At 46.8% G+C, this 20,666-nt stretch overlaps 1 protein-coding gene across 1 annotated transcript in view; it reads right to left on the reverse strand.

Moving 5' to 3' along the window:
* The window catches only part of efl1 (elongation factor like GTPase 1), a 438,901-nt gene that overhangs the window by 269,009 nt on the left and 149,226 nt on the right, over positions 1 to 20,666 (reverse strand). The window contains exon 16 of the mRNA XM_084308272.1: positions 20,049 to 20,184. Coding sequence (XP_084164398.1) covers positions 20,049 to 20,184 — 136 coding nt within the window. The remainder of the gene's footprint in view (positions 1 to 20,048; positions 20,185 to 20,666) is intronic.

The raw sequence follows: 20,666 nt of genomic DNA on the forward strand, positions 1-20,666 counted from the left end.
CGTCCGGTCCTGCTGCCTTCTGATATTCACTTTCTTAAAGGTCCTCCTCACCTCATGTTCTGTTAACCTGAACACTGAGTCTCCATCGGCAGTGCCCCCCCCCCCCCCCCCCCCCCTCCATTGCAGTGGTTTGCAGGCTGGTGTTATTCACAGCCTCAAACCTCGCATAGAAGGTATTGAGATCATTTGCCAGTCGTATGTCACTGTTCAGCTTGAGGGAGGTGCCTTTGTAATCGGTCATCGTTCTGAGGCCCTGCCACATACCTCTAAAGTCAGCCTGTTCATACTGAAGCTCAATTGTATCCCTGTAGCGCCGTTTTGCCTCAATTACTTACCTCCTTACGTTGTATCGCGCTACCTTGTGGTCATTCATGTTGCCTGTCACAAGCCCGGCATTGTAGGCTGAGGTGCGCGCTTTCAGAGCTTCGCGGACGGATTTGTCTACCCAAGGCTTTTGGTTTGGGTAAACTCTAATTGTGGTAGTGGGGATTGTCTTCTACCAAAGTACAAACAAAGTCCAGCACTGTCTCCGTGTAGTCATTAATATTATCTGTGTTGTCACGGAACACACTCCAGTCTGCACATTCTAGTGCAGCTTGGAGCGCCTCCTCTGATTCTCCAGACCAATGCTGCACATCTCACGTTACTACAGGGACACGTTTGAGACTTTGTTTATACTGGGGTAAAAGAAAGATGGTGTCATGATGTGACTTTCTTGAAAGGACTGGCAGCTTGCGACTTGTACCCGCTCTTAAATTGCGAGTAGCAATGGTCTAAAATATTCCCGCCTCTGGTAGAACAAGTTACATGCTGGTAGAAATTTGGCAACACTTTTCTCAGATTAGCGCTATTGAAATCACCCACAACCACAATAGCAGTGTCAACGTTAGCTGCTTGAAGTTCGTTTACCTCGTCATGGAGCTTGGAGAGCGCCACGCCTGTGTTTGCGTGAGGGGGAATATACACTCCGATCAGAATGACCGACGTTAGTTCTCTCGGGAGAAAGAATGGCGAGCACTTGATGGATATATACTCCAGGTTTGGGGAGCAGTGGTTTGAAAGCTCCTTCACGTTGCCTGGATCACACCAATTGTTGTTCAACATGAAAGCTATTCCACCTCCCCGTTTCTTCCCGGATTCTTCCTCCGTTCGGTCTTTGCGATGAATGAAAAAGTGATCGGCCGGTTGAATGGCGTGGTTTGGGATGTCCACCGTCAACCACGTCTCGGTGAAGCAGAGAACATTGCAGTCTCTAACGTCTCTTTGGAATTGAATCCGTGCTCTGATGTCGTCCAGTTTATTTTCTATTGATTGCACATTGGCCAACAATATGCTGGGCAATGGCGTTCTGTGTCGCCTGGATCGCAGTCTGTTTCGAACGCCGGCATTACCAGGACGGGAATGATACCCTGCCGCTCTAATCATAAAGGGATGCTCCAGCCAGAGCAACATCCGTCGGTTAAAATAACAAAACTGAACCACTGATGCTAGTGATATCAGAAGAGGCTCACTAGACGTCCACCATGTCTTATGTGAAACAGTCTGGACAGTCAGGAGAAACCCAGCATGGATTCTATTATATCAGTACGGTTCTGCTGGCAGTGTTGCTGCAGTAGCTCATCACTGCTGAATGAGATTATAGATGAACCGCTGAGTGGTGATGACCAGAGACACAACAGACCACTCCCCAAATCCATTTACAGTCATCATCATCATCATCATGCTGTCAGACTCAGGGGAGTCACAGAGGAATAACAAAGTGTTACCTCATCATCACATTCCAGATCATCAGTAAATCTTGTGCCGTGTCAGCCCACTGTGCTTGAGATGGCAACAAACTGAATCCTGAGATCCTGAAGCTAGAAAAGCCAGCATTGCAGCTACATCCAGTGTCCTTTTTCTGCTTGATAGAAGGATATATCGCAATATTCAGCGTGCCAATATATCAATACAGTGATGCACTGACGATCCTCATCCCTGGTCCTACTCTGTACTGTATTCCTCGTCCCTGGTCCTACTCTGTACTGTATCCCTCATCACTGGTCCTAATCTGTACTGTATTCCCCACCCCTGGTCCTACTCTGTACTATATTCCTCGTCCCTGGTCCTACTCTGTACTGTATTCCTCGTCCCTGGTCCTACTCTGTACTGTATTCCTTGTATCTGGTCCTACTCTGTACTGTATTCCTCGTCCCTGGTCCTACTCTGTACTGTATTCCTTGTATCTGGTCCTACTCTGTACTGTATTCCTTGTATCTGGTCCTACTCTGTACTGTATTCCTCATCCCTGGTCCTACTCTGTACTGTATTCCTCGTCCCTGGTCCTACTCTGTACTGTATTCCTCGTCCCTGGTCCTACTCTGTACTGTATTCCTTGTCCCTGGTCCTACTCTGTACTGTATTCCTCGTCCCTGGTCCTACTCTGTACTGTATTCCTCGTCCCTGGTCCTACTCTGTACTGTATTCCTCGTCCCCGGTCCTACTCTGCTGTACTGTATTCCCCCCGTCCCTGGTCCTACTATGTACTGTATTCCTTGTCACTGGTCCTAATATGTACTGTATTCCTTGTATCTGGTCCTACTCTGTAGTGTATCCCTCGTCACTGGTCCTACTCTGTGCTGTATTCCCCACCCCTGGTCCTAATCTGTACTGTAGTCCTCGTCCCTGGTCCTACTCTGTACTGTATTCCTCCTCCCTGGTGCCCGTTTATTGTTGTCCACTAAAAAAAAAACAATAAAGACAGGAGCTCTTCCTGCTATCTTGAGGGTGCCAATCTATTTCCTAATGTTCTTCAAACAACAGCATGGTGAATTGCCACCACGAATTGGGGGCGACAGTGGCTCAGGGGGTCAGAGCAGTCTTCTGGTAATCAAAATGTTTGCAGTTTCGCTTATGGCTCCCCCCGGCAGGGTGTTGTGAGTTGATATCAATCTTATATTGCTTAAATCAACATGCAGTATATCCTTTAAAGTGCTTGACACATCGTTATGCCTTTAGCTAATTCTGTTGACTCAAGCACTATGTGACAGGGCAAATTTCCATTCCCTAGGCCACATTTAGCTAACTCTGTCATTTTCATAAGTGACAGCAGGAGGTGTGCCCCATCCGCAGCACTGCCATTTTCTCTCAAACACGATATCTAGCTCAGCGATGTCCAGTGAATCATCATCCCTACCCTGTTTAGCAACACCACCCCCCCATCATGCATGTCTTGTCATAAGGTTCAAAGGGCCTTGCACACCTTTAATTCTTAGCTCACCCCAGCAGATGCCCTGTACCTGAGCCTCTGTTACATACATTAATAAACCAAAATATGTTGTTCTCTCAGACAATCTTTATCACACTGAGTTTTACATCACACTGAGTGTATTCATAAGCAAATTTCCATAATAGTGTTGAAGTATCCTTGAGCAAAACACTTAACCCCGATGAGCAGATTGGCACCTCACACGGTTGCCTCCGCCATCGGTGTGTGAATGTGTGAGTGAGTGGGTGTATGTGAGGCATAAGTTGGAAAGCGCTTTGGATAAAAGTGCAATGCTGTCTGGCGTTCCGTCAATCACATGCACTAAACAGCTGAAACCCTCTCAACTGTGCTCTCCCATTAGTTGAGCACCGGCGTGAGTCACGCAACTTCACAGGTCAAACTTGTCCAGTAACACTTTATAATAACACTCAGTTATAAGACCTTTATAAGGTATTTGTAGATAATGAACTAATCATGAACAAACCATTTATATACATTCGTAAATTATTATTACATCATTTATAACTATATTTGTATAACATTTACAAATTAGTTACTACATTATTTATAACTCATTATCAACATTGTTTGTACTTGATTTGTTCATCATTAAATAATGTTGTGTAGTAACACATTTGTAGATGATTTAAAATGGATATGAAAAAACAACTATACTGTACCTCCATTTATTTGTTCATGTTCAACAAATTATTTGTTAAGACATTCATAAAACATCTATAAATCATTTACAGATGCTATTGTGTGCCCTAATTGTGAAGTGAAAAAAAAGTGAAGCCTATTCATCATTAAATGAATACACATGTGATGATGACACAAGGGTAATAATTATTTGTATTTTCATGCTGTATCGGCACCTATACAGCCTGAAAAAAACAATAATTATTACCCTTGTGTCATCATCACATACCGCAATATACTGAGCACACATTAGGAACGAACACATAATTCAAATGTAACGTTAGCGCCCACCACATCAAGTACGTCTACACAAGATATAAGAGTTGTAGGTCGGAAATGACTAGATTTAAATAGATTTACCAACAAAAAAGGAGTTTAGCCTAACTTGGCTCTGCTAATGTATATCGTGCTTCCATTCAAACAGACGGCAACAAACGTGAAGTCAAGTCTCACTTGCGTGATACCTCCTCTACATGCTCTGGCAATACCTGGCCAGGGTCTGGGTCCTAGTGCCCCCCATGTTACACTATATGTTATGTGTGCAGTGCACATATTTTATATGTTAATAAAATTGCATTTATCTATAGTCCGAATTCTGTCACTGTTTGATGTCACAAAGAAGGGTGTATCCGAAAGCTGTCTACAACATTTGTAACGGATGATGAAAAAGTGAACAGATAATTAACTGTATTAGACATTTATTAATGATGAATAGGCTTCACTTTAGATTAGGGCACACAATAGCATCTGTAAATAATTTATAGATGTTTTATGAATGTCTTAACAAATCATTTGTTGAACATGAACAAATAAATGGAGGTACAGTATAGTAGTTTTTTCATATCCATTTTTCAAAGCATCTACAAATGTGTTACTACTAGGGTTGGGTACCTTTCACATTTGAACCTTTTTTCGGTACTTTAGTCTCACATTTTTTTATCTAACTACCCCAATTGTAAAAAAAAAAATCAAAACTTCATATAATTTATTATCATATATTATAATATTGCAGCGAGCGTTGTCTGCATCTAGCTTTGTAAAGTGTAAGAGACCGTTTTCGGCTTGCCATTGCGCCGACTGCTTTGTTCTTGAATCAAGTCAAATCCTAGGTAAGCGTATATTGTGCGTGTGAACGTTGACGTGAACGTGCTGCACACTTCATAGGTATCGTTTAAAAAAAAAAAAAAAAGCTAAGTAAAAAAAAAAAAAAAAAATTTAAAATAATCTTTTTTTAACAGTACCGAAATGTGGCACAGACGGATCTCGCGTGAATCGGTACTCGGTAGTACCGACGTGATTCGATCGGTACCCTTAAAAGTACCTAATTCGGTACCCATCCCTAGTTACTACACATTAAACAACATTATTTAATGATGAACAAATCAAGTACAAACAATGTTGATAATGAGTTATAAATAATATAGAACTAATTTGTAAATGTTATACAAATATAGTTAAAAAATGAAAAAAGTTGTAGAACGCGCTCACCTCACTAGACTTGACACTGGGTGCTGTAACCTCTAATATCATACATAAAAATAGGGAAACAATGTCCAGGCACGCACTCCAGGTTTTTCCAAATATATTATAAAATACAAATATAGTTATAAATGATTTAATAATAATTTACGAATGTATATAAATGGTTTGTTCATGATTAGTTCATTATCTACAAATACCTTATAAAAGGTCTTATAAAGTGTTATTATAAAGTGTTACCACTTGTCCTCCTGAGCTGTCCTCCTGAATACACACGTCACACACAACTGGATGCCAACTTGGAATTCCTTGACGTGAATCGAAGATGTTTTATTAAGGCGGTATGACTGTACCTTGAGGGGCCTCCCGAGGGTACCCAGGCCCCACTTTGGGAACCGCTGGACAACAGCGATGGGAGCGGAGACAACGTGTCCACATCAGGCCACTCCTAAATCCATTCCCAGCCTATTTATGAGGGTCAAGCAACGTGCTGACAGTCCAGTACTAAATAATGGATCAGTGATGCTCACTCATTGGCAAATTGTCTTATTGATAATTCTTCTCCGATATGGCTTCTTCCCCCTGCGACCACTCCACCAGGCCACCGCCTGTCAATAACCTAATGCACGTGCCTTTCATAATTCATGATAATCTCATAGGAGAATCCCCCATGGATATGAAGCCCTTTCGCTCAATGTAGCCGGCGATCTGCTCAGTGTGCAAATGCAACACTAATGTGAAGCCGTGTCGATACAACGGTGCAGTAGCAAGACAGTGTGAGTGTGCAGACGTACACATACATACACACTTACAGTATACACATGCATGCTAGGGGTGAGGGGGGAAATCCATACAGCACTATACAGTATCGCTATATTTTGCATGACGATATTATAAATTTTTAATTAGTTCATTAATACTAAATAATAATAAAATCGAAAATACCTACAAATAAAATGAGGTCACCAGTTATGCTCACCAGTTAAGGCATTCTGGAAAGATGTGACCCAACAAATATCAAAACTCGTATCTTGGAATATACCTGTACACCCCTCGGTATTACTATTGAATGATGTTTTTGAGTTTGCAGTGAATCCACAGCTAAAGAGATTGGTTTTATCGGGTATCACAGTAGCCAAAAAGCTGATCGCATCACGCTGGTTTCAACCGGAAAAAATGTGCCGTAAAGTTTGGTTTCTTACATATCTCGATGTAATTTACCATGAAATATCTACAGCAAGAATTCTGGGTCTCAATAAATCCAAAATGTCAATGTGGTTAGAAGTGGTGGAGAGAATAAAAGCTAGCTTATAATGGTAGTGTCTGGTTAGGTGCGAGGGATAGTGGAGGTACTTCTCAAGGTGGGGTCCGGGAGGGGGGGGTTCGAGCTGGAGCATATGTATGTAGGTTTTTTAGATAACAGGTATTAGGGGTATATCATATATAAGACAACTAACTAAAATGTGATCTCATTGGATGTGCCCTGACAATTAATGCTTGTATATCTTATCGTGTGTTGTCATGTTTGTTTATATGTTTGTTTAAAAAATTATAAAAAAATAAAATACAAAAAAAATAAAATGAGGTGACCAGACTGAAAACATTATCATTAGATAAAACTGATTTTCGTTGTGGACATAATTTGCAGTTGAAAGAAAAGGAATGGAAGCAGATATGGACCGGCTAGCCTAACTGTTTGGCCTAACTGGAGTTTTAAGCTAGGCTAGCTGATCCATATCCACGTCCATTATATATAATATAATTATATAATTATATGTTGTCCCCCAAACATACTATAGTCCCAGATTACATTGATTAACCTCTTAAACCCGAGCGGTCCAGTACGAGATTGATATCACGCCATAAATCCATCAATACAGAACGTATTAATTAATGTTGCGTTTCTTTTTAAAATGTAGCCAAGAGTAAAGACCCTAACCCTGTCAAAACAGCAGTCAAAGTGTATATTTTCAGCACTATGTTTGTTTACCAATGATTTTAAGTGTTATTAGTGAAATATGAGTTTATAGAAATATCAGCGCATCGAGTCAGAAAAAGGCGCATATTAACACAAAGACTTGGTGCAACCTAACTTGTGTAGTCTTTTGAGAGAAGAGACCCAGGGCTTTCGAATTCCAAAAAACGACACTTACGAGCCCCTGTCAATCATCTGACTTATAGCGTGAAGCTTTTTTTTCTCTCATTATTTTCGTGATCATATCTCATGGGTGGAACAAACCTGAACGTTATTGCCATAAAATAGAATGCAGTTCATTTCTTTACCTTTCTGTGAACTTCTAGCTAAAAAACGTGTTGCAATCTGATAAAAAATGGCGGAGCAATTTACATTATAAAAAAGTAACTGTACTTACAGTAGATTTCATTCACGGCCTTGCTGGCCTGTCAGGGGCGCCTGGTGGTACTAAATCCAGATTGAACTCTGCCATTGGAAAGGGGAGATTTGGCCCGCTCCATATATGTGTGTAAGCAAAGCAGAATTGCTCCACCTGCCGGCCAAATCCTCCCCCCTGACCGACCTCTCCATCACAGTCGAGAATGCAGCTGTGACCGCGTCCCCGACCGCCAAGAACCTTGGTGTAACTGAGGGGTACAATTCCCTGACTGTATTGAGAGTATGGTATCATTAAACCACTACTTAGTTATGTACTTTAATTACTGGCCATACAGTACACGGTATATCTGGTGAACACCCACACAAGAATACGGCTTAACAAAGAAAGTTATATTTAGAAGTATTTATTATTAGAGCAGCAACAATAGGTTACAATATTGAGAATTATGAATTGCGCTTATATGGCGAAGAACACTTAAGTAGGTCAAGAGCGTAAGTCCATGAGCATAATAAGATGGGTATAACTGACACCACCTGTAGCATAAGAATTACATAAGGCACACTCGTAGTCAGCTGGAGATACTAAGGGGTTCCCTCCGGTTGTAAGCCAGCAGGGGAGAGGAATGGTCGGGAGCAAAGTCTGGATCAACGAGGAATAAAGAGACTCCAGATACAGGAGACCTCCGTAGACAAAGCAACAGCTATACTCCGGTATGCAAGACAGCATGGATGAAAGCTAGCCAGCCTCTGTGGGTCCTAGAGGCGGGCTCGACGGTGCTCCTCACAGGGTAGATCCCACACAGCAGTGGGGTAGACGGTTCTCTGCTCCAGCAGCCACAGTACCAAAGCAATATAATCCAGCCGGAAAAGGCTCTGCATTCGCCGGTGTAGGTTCTCCGGTGTACATATCCAACAGTTCTCGTCTAGGACTCCTCGGATGGCGGCACGAGTTTAGGCCGCCTAGCCTGGATAAGTGCACTAGCTCGGTACGACGAACCGGTGGTAATGCTGGTCACTGTAGAACGGTAGCCGCACGATACACTATAAATAATAGACTATTACGTTACAATAGAATAAGTCGAACTCGACGATACAGCGTTAAACTCTGACACTTTAGCTATCAATTCGCACGCGGTTCTCAAGGCTCTATTTAGGGGCAAAAGAGGCCCACTTCACGGCACGTTGTATCGTGGTGAATGCTTCAACGTTTGGGGTCAACCTACTTTAGGCTAAGTTACTAAGTGCTGCTGTATCCACCTGCGCCGTATTTATACGTAAGGTGAATAATCTAGTGCCAACCTCAGTTCTGTCTCGTATTACTGCGCAAACCTGGACATGTTGAGACATGTCTTAGCGGTAGCTTTGAACTTGCCATTGGGGGTATGGCCGTTGGCGCCTAGGGGTCGCTGTCCAATAGGAGAACGAATATTATGGTCTGGCCTGTACCTAGGTAAAGGGATATTCCGTGTATATGTACAAAGAATATACAAGGGATATCAGACGATATACAAATATTATACAATATATCTCAAGTAATAAATATATATATTCGGTTTAATCTGACCCTTTGTAACAGCCGCCTCCTAATTAGTCCGCACCTAATTAGATAAGCAGAGACAGATTAACCGTCTTGTCCACTACTCAATGTCCGTTGTGAGGAGTAGGGCAATTCACAAAGTCAGTGGGTCATGGTCGTCATCATGGGAGTCAGGTAGCCTTGGCAACTCTATCAGCCTCGCCACGGGTCGGGTGTATGTCCGTCCCTGGACGAGCACTTCTGCCGCTCTGACCTTTCCATGATCACTTTGTTTACGCGGCCGGCCGGCCACATAGCTCGGGGTAGTGACTGGTCTATGATCATGACGACTGTGCCCTCCGTCAAATTGTCTCTTTCTTTTACCCATTTCTGGCGGGTCTGTAGAGACGGTAGATAGTGGAGGAGGAAACTGTTCCAAAACTTGTCAGCCAATACTTGACTGTACCTCCACATTCTTCGGCCGTTCGTTTCCTCAGGTCTGTACACGGTCTGTGGGAGCGCGGGGTCCAGCCGCCCCATCAAGAGAGTGTTGGGGGTGACTGGGTCGACATCTGCTACATCACTTGAGACGTAACCGAGGGGCTTTGAGTTCAATACTCCCTCGATCTCTGTGAGGACTGTCGTGAGGACTTCTTCTGCCACGGTCTGGGCCCCAAGCACGGCGTACAGGGCTGTCTTTATTGAACGTACTTCTCGTTCCCAGGTTCCCCCGAAGTGAGGGGCGTTCGGGGGGTTAAACTGGAAATCAATCTGAGAGGGAGCGAGGTGGGTCTTAAGTTCTGGGCCCATAGCTTGGAAGCTCTCTCTCAGCTCTCTTTCTCCGCCTTTGAAGTTTGTCCCGTGATCAGACAATAATATAGACGGTTTTCCTTTCCGCGCTGTGAATCTCCGGAAGGCCATAAGGAATGAGTCCGTACTCATGGTTGGAAGGAGTTCTATGTGTATCGCTCGGGTGGTCATGCATTTGAATACAATACCCCACCTCTTCTCCGTCCCTCTTCCTTTCTTCACATACAGCGGGCCGAAGCAGTCCATACCGGTGGAGTGAAAGGGCTTGTCGCCGAGTCGGAGGCGACAGGGGGGTAGGTCAGCCATCCTGGGTATACTGGGCTGTGCTCGCCACTTGCGACAGTCTAGACAGGTCCGCTGGAAGCGTCATACTGCTTCTCTTCCTTGCAGTATCCAATAGCGACGTCTGATCTCAGCGAAGACTCTCTCTGCCCCAGCGTGGTGCACGTCCTCGTCATATTTCTTTATGATGAGCTCTGTGACCTTGTGTCGGCTGTTGAGAACTATAGGGAACTTGACGTCATCCGTTAAGTCCGGGGCCCTTCTCAGACGACCACCCACTCTGATGAGATCATGGGCGTCGCGCTCAGGGGCCAAGTGGAGCAGTCTGCTGTCTGACGGGACTGGCTTTGATCCCTGCAGACAGTCTAGCTCGTCGGGGAACGAGTCTCTTTGGGCTCGCTGTAGCAGAAGGAGTTCTGCTTCTTCGTAATTAGCTGCATTAATGTCAGTAGTGGAGGGAACCTCAGGGTGGTGCCACAGGAATGTCTTTAACTGTGCACTCTCAAGGGTGGGGCAGTCGTCTATGTTGGGGTCTGTGGGGACTGGTGTGTGTGTCAACCCACAGAACATAGATTTCTTCATCTCTGCCTCCTCTTGACTAGCCTCCCGTGGGGTGGGGTTAGGCCACTCTTCTTCCGGGAGCTTGAGGAACTCGGGACCGTCACTGTAGATATTGTGACGTGTGAGGTCATCCAGGGACATTCCCCGTGTGATGACGTCTGCTGGGTTCTGTTTTGTGTCCACGTACCTCTAGCATGCTGATTCTGTTAACTCTTGGATCTCTGTGATTCTGACTCCCACGAAGACCTTGTATCTACACGAATCGGACTGGATCCATGTGAGTACGGTCATGGAGTCTGACCACAGGATTGTTCTTTGCACCGGGATGGTGAGTTCACGTTGGATTAACGTGGCGAGTTGCGCTCCTACTAGGGCTGCGCAGAGCTCTAGACGCGGGATCGATTGTTGCTTGCGGGGGGCTATCCTTGAACGAGCCAGGATGAAGGCGGTATGTATTTCTCCTCCCTCCTCTCGGGCCCGCAAGTAAGCCACCGAACCGTAGGCTACTTCGGAGGCGTCGCTGAAGACGTGCAGGTCCATCTGGCACGTCTCCAGCCGCACTGTGGAAGTAGCTGCGGCGTATGTTGACACCTGGGAGCGAGTTGAGTTCTGTTTCCCACTCTCTCCATGTGGAAGCAAGGTGGTCGGGTATGGGGTCGTCCCAGCCCTGGTCCTTGTCCCACAGCTCTTGCACAATAATTTTTGCCCTGGTGGTGTAAGGTAGAATACATCCCAACGGGTCATATTGTCTGGCGAGTGTTCTGTATACGCTCCGTCTGGTGGTTGGTAGTGAAATCGACCTTCCCTGCTCCTTGGTCAGGGGTGTGTGTCTATAATGGAGCGAGTCTGTTTTGAAGCGCCAGACTAGTCCTAATGTCATTTCTTGGGCTTCACCTGGGATGGTCGCCATCCAGGTCTCGCTGCTTGCTGCCTTGTTCTCTGGGGAGAGGCTGCGCAGTACTTGAGGGTCGCTGCTGGCCCACTGCCGGAGATCAAAGCCGCCTTTGATCAGGGAGGCGCGGAGCTTGAGTAGGAGGGCCTCGGCCTCTTCTGGCGTCGAGACGCTTTGCAGACAGTTGTCCACGTAGAAACTCTTCTCTACACTTTGTCGGACCTCCTCGTCAGCTGCTGGGTCCTCTGCGACATGTTTTTGCAGTGCGAACGTAGCACAGCATGGGCTGCATGTGGTTCCGAAAGGGAGGACTTCCCATTGATAGATGGATGGTTGCTCATCCCCGATCCTCTCTCTCCATAAGAACCGCAGCAGGGGCTTGTCCTCTTCCACTAGTCGCACCTGCAGGAACATCCCTTTGATGTCGCCGCTGATGGCCACTTTGTTCTGGCGGAAACGTAGCAACACGCCTAGTAGAGAGGGGCCGAGTGTTGGACCGGGCAAGAGTTCTTTATTCAGATTTTGTAATCCGATCTGGTAGCTGCAGTTAAACACAATACGATCCTTGCCGTTGTGGTGGACCTTGTGGTGGGGCACGTACCATGATTCGGTCGTCTGATCGGCCTCTTGAATGTCAATTTTCTTTATGTGTCCCGCTGTGATTAGCTTGTCAATCTCAGCGCGGTACACAGTGGCTTGAGCGGGGTCTCTGGCTAGGCGCCGCTCGGTGTTCAGTAGATATCGCTCCGTCGCTTCTTTTGAGGCGTGGAAGGTGGGCATACCATCTCGCCTCAAGAGTGGAGTTGCGTATCTCATCACTCCATTGACCTCGACTCTCTTTGTCCTCTGCTCGAGGAGGGCTATGGCATAAATGTCTTCCTTGGAACGAATGTGTTTCTTTTCGTTCTTAAAGGGCATTGTCTCTAGTGTCCATAGCCTCTCGACGTGCTGTAAGAGGGTGGTGTCTTCTTCTGTCACTCTGGAGTGGAGGCAGCGAGTGGCTGCTGGTCGGTTGGGATACCTGGAGAGGGGGCCTTGTAGTGTCCATCCTAGGCGGGTCTCGACTGCTGCTGGACAGCCTCTGGGCCCGATGAGGTGTGCGTGGTCGGATCCTATGAGCAGGGTCGGGGTGGCGCTGTCGATGAGCGGTATAGGTAGTTGACGCAGGTGCACGTATTTTTCCATCAGCTTGGAGATGGGGTAGGTGTACCGCGACAGGCCTATGTCTTGGCTGGTGAAAGCGTTAGTGATCTTATACCGCCTCTCTGGCTGCCCGCTTGCTGCGATAGTGAAGGAGACGTTCTCACCCTTTATTGTCTTCAGGTCTCTTCTTATAGTACGAATTGTCATCGTTTCTTCGCTCCCCCGCAGACCCAGCTGGGCTGCAGCGGATGCGAGGAGGAGAGTCTTTTCTGACCCGTCGTCAAGGACGGCGTAAGTGTCCATGACCTTGTCCTCGTAGCTTAATGTCACTCGGACCACTTTCAAGAGCACTCGGGAGCTCCCGCTGCTGGCGGGGTCAATATACATGACGCTTACTCTGGTGCTGCTTGGGGGTGCGAGTTTCTTCCTGTTGCTGTCATGCAAGACGTCCAAGTGGGCGCCGTCACACCGGCTGCACCTCTTCTTCAAGCGGCACTCGGCTGCCATATGGCTGCGCGCACAGCGGTAACAGCGGCGGTTGGACTTTATCCATTGACTCACCTCGTCGGCGGTCATCTTCTTGAAAGTGTCACATTGTGACAGCCAATGTTCTTTCTCGCAGTACTGGCATACAATCTTCCACTTCTCTTTCGTCGAGGGGGTGTTGTGGTTCTTGTTCCGCGGTACTGATTCGGCTTGGTGCATGACGGTCACCAGCCTGCGGTTATCGTTGGATCTCCGAGGTCCATCTCTGGGGCTTGGTCCACTCCGCACGAACGTATCCAGTCGTAGGCTGCTGACTTCTCTCGCGAGGAAGTCGGCCAGGTCTAGGAGGGATGGCTCGGGACCGTCGGGATCACGGTGGTCTCTTTGCCGCCTGAGCGCTCTTGTCGGGCTGGAGGAAGCTTCTCTAATATCCTTTCTACATTAGAGTTAGCATACAGTTCGTGTCTACCCTTTTCCTTTTGGGACCCCAGCATCCCTACCAGGGATTGTACCTTGATAGAGAGGTCATCCAATGAGCGATTGTCTGTGGCGGGGGGGAGACGGTCAATATTCCTTATCTCTTGTATCACGTAGTCCCATATGCGTCCATAACGCTGGTCGAGGGCTACTAGAGCCGCGGTGTATGGGGTACTTGAGTTGGAATATGCCAGCGCTATATTATGCGCTCTGGGCACCTTCAGGTGCTTGAGGAGGATAGCATATTTGTACGACTCATCAGGGACGTCGGACATCATAGTCTCTAAGCACATCCGTAATTCCGTGTACTGTGCTCTGTCCTCGTGCGTAAAATCCGGGAACGTCTGTGTGCCAAGGTACGATGCCATGGATGGCTGGCACATCGGTGAGCGTTGGGGGAGGGGCCTCCTGGGCGAGTCTCCCCGTACGTGTCGTCGTGGGCTGGTACTTGGTGGGTACCAAAGCCCGGGTACCCAGGTGCTGTTCCTCGGGGCTGGCTGTGCGTCAAACTCACCCCTGAGTAGAGTCGGGGGTCTGTAGCGCAGGGCCTCGGGGGTAAAGTCTGGGCTGTACTGGACCTCCTGGTCCAGTGGAGTACGATGCTGCTGGTGGGCTTGACCTTCCTCCTCTTCCTCTTCCTCTGCTAGGTCTTCTAGATCTTGAAGTCGTCTATTCAGTCTCTCGGCGGCATAGGCCGGTTCTTCCCGGTTGCTGGGTCTCGCATGGACCGGTCGGGGAGGGGGTTCGGAGACGTGGATAGGCTCTTTCTGTTGGCCGGGCTCCGGGTCACTTGGTCGGGTAGGGGAAGGTACCCTAGACCCTTGTCGTGACGATGCCCTGGAGCTCCGTGCGGAGAGAGGGGGTGTCGCCCTGGCAATCAATTGCTCCATTATCTGCGCTTGTAGCCGGTCGCGCTCTGCTTCGCGCTTGATGTGAGCGAGGTCGCGCTCTGCTTCGCGCTGGGCTTGGGCTGCGTCGCGCTGTGCATTGGCGGCGTCGCGCTGTGCATCGGCGGCGGTGCGCTGGGCATCTTTCTTTTTTTTTTATCCACTTTTTCTCCCATTTTTCTATATTTTCTCCCATCCCAATTTCGTATCATCCAATTCAACCCTCCCCTGTCACGAACGCTGTTTCTTGCCTCCCACAAGCCGGCTGCAATGTGGACTAAGTCATACATAGCACAAGTCCCCTCCGGTACTTGAGGTAACAGCAGTCGCATCTTTTCACCTGCGCAGCTCGATCTCTCAGTGTCGAGGAGTAACGCGTGGGAGGCTCACGCTGCCCCCGACACTTCCTGATTCTACTGCGCAGGCGCACCAACCGACTTGTAGGAGTCGCTTGTTCACAACGTTCGATCCCCACCCTTCAGTTTTCCCTCCCCGTAATACGGCCAATGTGTATTACTGCGGACGACCAGCTAAACTGAAAACAATGTGGAGAGCTGGATTCGAACACGCAAATCCTAGCGTCTCCACACTGGTGGCGAGTGCCTTGCCCACTACACCACCTAGCCGCCCACGCTGGGCATCTTTCAATATTCTTTCAATATTCTCTTCCGTCTGGAGGCGTCTGGTCTCCAGGCGTATGCGGTCGTCTTCACTCCTTTGCTGCGCCTGGAAGCGCTCTCGCTGGGTCGCAGAGTGTTCGCGTTCACTAAGGGCTTGCGCTTGGAGTTGCGCGTGAAGGCGCTCTCGTTGGTCTGCAGATTGTTCGCGCTCACTCAGTTGTTGAGCCTGCAGGCATTCTCTTTCCATGGTAGAGTGTTCGCGCTCACTTAGCTGTTGCGCCCGGAGGCGCTATTGTTCCATGGAAGAATGTTCGCGCTCGCTAAGCGTCTGTGCTTGGAGTCGATCGCGTTCAGTGGAGGCTGCCAGGGTGGCGATGAATGCCTGCGCCAGCATCTTGTCCGCCTCGCTGGGGGAAGACACTGATGGAGGTGATCGGCTTCTGACAGTGCTCGTTGGAGATCCGTTCTCCTGGCGCGCTCCGAGGAGGTCTATCTCCTGGGCGCGCTTCTCTTCTGGTAGTGGGTCGGGTTCCGTCCCTGGAGCGCTTTCTTTATCCTGGAGCTCTCTGGGGACCGTCTCGTTGACGTTGTCGGGGGGTATAGTCATGTCATGTCCCTCCTGGTCCCCCCCGTGAGCTTGGTCAGTTACGTTAGAACCCACTAGGGTCTCTACTGGCAAGGTCGCCTGGTCGGTAGGGTTTGACATGCTTTTACTATCCGCTTTTTCCGCATTTAACGTCTGTATAAAGCTAGGTATTAGACTGGCAGCGTAGTCCTCTAGGTAAGGAGGTGGCTGACGTCTGCGCTGCGGGCGTTCTAGCTTAGGAGAGCCGTTTGTAGAGTGTTCACCGCTGGCCATGGTTAATATCAATATTATATTTAGATATTACACTGATATTCATCCGGCTCGAAGGACCAATTGTAACTGAGGGGTACAATTCCCTGACTGTATTGAGAGTATGGTATCATTAAACCACTACTTAGTTATGTACTTTAATTACTGGCCATACAGTACACGGTATATCTGGTGAACACCCACACAAGAATACGGCTTAACAAAGAAAGTTATATTTAGAAGTATTTATTATTAGAGCAGCAACAATAGGTTACAATATTGAGAATTATGAATTGCGCTTATATGGCGAAGAACACTTAAGTAGGTCAAGAGCGTAAGTCCATGAGCATAATAAGATGGGTATAACTGACACCACCTGTAGCATAAGAATTACATAAGGAACACTCGTAGTCAGCTGGAGATACTAAGGGGTTCCCTCCGGTTGTAAGCCAGCAGGGGAGAGGAATGGTCGGGAGCAAAGTCTGGATCAACGAGGAATAAAGAGACTCCAGATACAGGAGACAGTGCAATAATCCTTTGGTCCGTAGACAAAGCAACAGCTATACTCCGGTATGCAAGACAGCATGGATGAAAGCTAGCCAGCCTCTGTGGGTCCTAGAGGCGGGCTCGACGGTGCTCCTCACAGGGTAGATCCCACACAGCAGTGGGGTAGACGGTTCTCTGCTCCAGCAGCCACAGTACCAAAGCAATATAATCCAGCCGGAAAAGGCTCTGCATTCGCCGGTGTAGGTTCTCCGGTGTACATATCCAACGGTTCTCGTCTAGGACTCCTGGGATGGCGGCACGAGTTTAGGCCGCCTAGCCTGGATAAGTGCACTAGCTCGGTACGACGAACCGGTGGTAATGCTGGTCACTGTAGAACGGTAGCCGCACGATACACTATAAATAATAGACTATTACGTTACAATAGAATAAGTCGAACTCGACGATACAGCGTTAAACTCTGACACTTTAGCTATCAATTCGCACGCGGTTCTCAAGGCTCTATTTAGGGGCAAAAGAGGCCCACTTCACGGCACGTTGTATCGTGGTGAATGCTTCAACGTTTGGGGTCAACCTACTTTAGGCTAAGTTACTAAGTGCTGCTGTATCCACCTGCGCCGTATTTATACGTAAGGTGAATAATCTAGTGCCAACCTCAGTTCTGTCTCGTATTACTGCGCAAACCTGGACATGTTGAGACATGTCTTAGCGGTAGCTTTGAAGTTGCCATTGGGGGTATGGCCGTTGGCGCCTAGGGGTCGCTGTCCAATAGGAGAACGAATATTATGGTCTGGCCTGTACCTAGGTAAAGGGATATTCCGTGTATATGTACAAAGAATATACAAGGGATATCAGACGATATACAAATATTATACAATATATCTCAAGTAATAAATATATATATTCGGTTTAATCTGACCCTTTGTAACACTTGGTGTTGTCCTCGACGACCAGTTGAACTTCTCTGCTCACATTGCAGCGACAACCAGAACCTGCAGATTCCTCCTAAGAAACGTCAGAAGGATACGCCCCTTCCTGACAAAAGAAGCCACCCAACTACTCGTCCAATCAACAGTCATCTCCCGCCTCGACTACTGCAACGCACTGCTAGCTGGCCTCCCGGCCACTGCCACCAAGCCTCTTCAACTCATTCAAAACGCAGCGGCCCGCCTGATCTCAAACCTACCGAAGTCAGCCCATGTCACCCCACTTCTTAAGGACCTGCACTGGCTCCCCATTGCTGCACGTATTTGCTTCAAGGCCCTCGATCTAGCATACCGTGCGGCAAAGGGAATCGCTCCCGCCTACCTCCGGTCAATGGTCTCTAACTACACACCCTCAAGACCCCTACGCTCTGCATCTTCTGGCCGCCTCAGACCAAAAAAAAAAAAAGAATATATATATATATATATATATATATATATATATATATATATATATATATATATATATATATATATATATATATATATATATATATATATATATAACCCTGACTAACCTTACTGTCATGCACTTGTCCTAATAAACTAACCTACACTGTAACACGCAACACTTTGATAAACATTGTTACTCAGCTGATAGAGTGTACCCTTCTTGCTGTCTTGTCGTACAGAACTTGTAAGTCGCTTTGGATAAAAGTGTCAGCTAAATGACTAAATGTAAATGTAAATGTGTGACTTGGCCATAATAAGGTCATTTATAGGCCTGATATTACATATTCTATAATCATATTTCATGGAATATAGGATTCTGTCCGGATGGCAGAATTCAGTACTGTATCTACAAAACATCCTATAAATCGTCTGCCCTTTATTTATTTGCTTACACATGATCTCAAGAAGGTGCTGAATGAGCTCAGTGACAATTGTTCATGTCTGGAAAATGTTTGCATGGTGTTATTCACCGTCAAAGACAAAAAAAAGAAAGAAAAACAAATTATATTCTCCATCCCACAATACGAAATATTGTGTCTGTTCATTACAATTTACTCAAGCATAGTAACAGACACAATATGTCTGACACTGGGAATACATTCCCTGAGATCCATAGATGTCCCTCGATACCAAGAACATGTAGAAGTGGAGCAATCTTCCATTTACAAATTTTCTGAAAATAGGGCTAGGGCTTAAGAGGTTAATATCCAATACCCAAATGTCCTGTCTCCACCCTTTGTCTCTCACCTCCAACACCTACCCCCCCCCCCCTCCTAGCTCACCATCCTATCACCCATCCTCCCTCATTCACCCCTCTCCAGCCCTCCCCAACCCCAATCCTCCTATCTCTTTCCGAACTGGTCATCTGGCAACACCCCCTTTATCCTGGTATAAAGGTCTACATTAACATTATTCTGGGAGCTCTCTGGGGATACGAGGCCTTCATGGAGTCATCCGCTATAACTCTCTGACTTACTTGCATTGTGATACTCTGAGTACATTCTTAGCGCAGGCTATTTCCCTCCACAACGTACACAGGACGAGCTACAATATGTTTTCTAATTATGTTAACATTAGGTAACGTAACGTTAGCAGTATCAACGTGAGATTGTCTGAAGCCAAGGAGTCGTCTGCAAACAAAACATCAGAGAACGAATGTATTCACAAAATGGATCAACATTATTGACTCCTGTGACCGAAGTACCGATGATTACTTCCCCCAGCCATGTTTTCATGCATTTCTTTATGGCCGCATGTGTATTACGTGATATGGCCATTTGTACATTTGGCCGGTACATTTTAATCTAAGCGGCAACGTTGCCCGGAAACCCTGAGACACACTCCAATCAAAGTATTTGTATTAATAATTCATTAATAATTAAATAAATAATGCATTAAGTAAATATGGCTCCTCCTGGCTGCCTGCACTTAGCTAGTGTAAGGCTGTTGCTGTACAGCGTACACACTAGCTTGTTATTTTACCAATAGACATACAAATATGGTTTCACACACACACACACACACACACACACACACACACACACACACACACACACACACACACACACACACACACACACACACACACACACACACACACACACACACACACACACACACACACACACACACACACACACACACACACACACACACACACACACACACACACACACACACACACACACACACACACACACACACACACACAAAAGACAATCTGCCATGTCCCAAACTAGACCACAATATAAAGCTGAAGCTGAACGCTTTTTTATAGATCGAGAACATACGTAGATCTATAGTAGAATAGACAGTACTCACCCAGAACGTTCCCTGGATACACCTCATCTAGCTGCTCTAGTTCTCTGCCCATCAGCAGGTACAGGCTGTCCATGGTGCAGCACGACAGGTGAGGCACCGCTGACTCAGAGTTCCACGCACTACAGCCCTCTGGAAGCTGGTATAGACGAGAGAGAGATAGAGGGAGAGAGAGGGAGGGGGATATATAGATATATATAGAGAGAGAGATAGAGATAGAGATATATAGAGAGATATAGAGAGATAACAGAGAGAGAGAGCGATAGAGAGAGATAGAGAGAGAGAACGAGTGAGAGCGAGAGAGACAGAGACAGAGAGCGATAGAGAAAGAGACAGAGAGCGAAGGGGGGCAGAGAGAAAGAGAGACACAAGAGACAAGTTAGTGTGTGGTTTGGCCTCACCTCATATTTCTGGATTCCAGTGCATTAGCAAACAGTAAACATGTGTCGCAGACAGTGGGCAGTACAGGTAACAGGGTTCCTGCAGGTTTCTTATCCTCGTAGCTAGAGCGTCAGCTATCTTGAGCCTATTTTCACTGTGTCACATTGTTAGCAGAGCTATATTTTTACTAAAAACAGAAACCAAAAAAGTAAGACCCTATCACTCTGCCCTCAGATGCAT

Source organism: Notolepis coatsorum, assembly GCF_963971535.1.
Source record: "Notolepis coatsorum genome assembly, chromosome: 2".
Classification (NCBI taxonomy): domain Eukaryota; kingdom Metazoa; phylum Chordata; class Actinopteri; order Aulopiformes; family Paralepididae; genus Notolepis; species Notolepis coatsorum.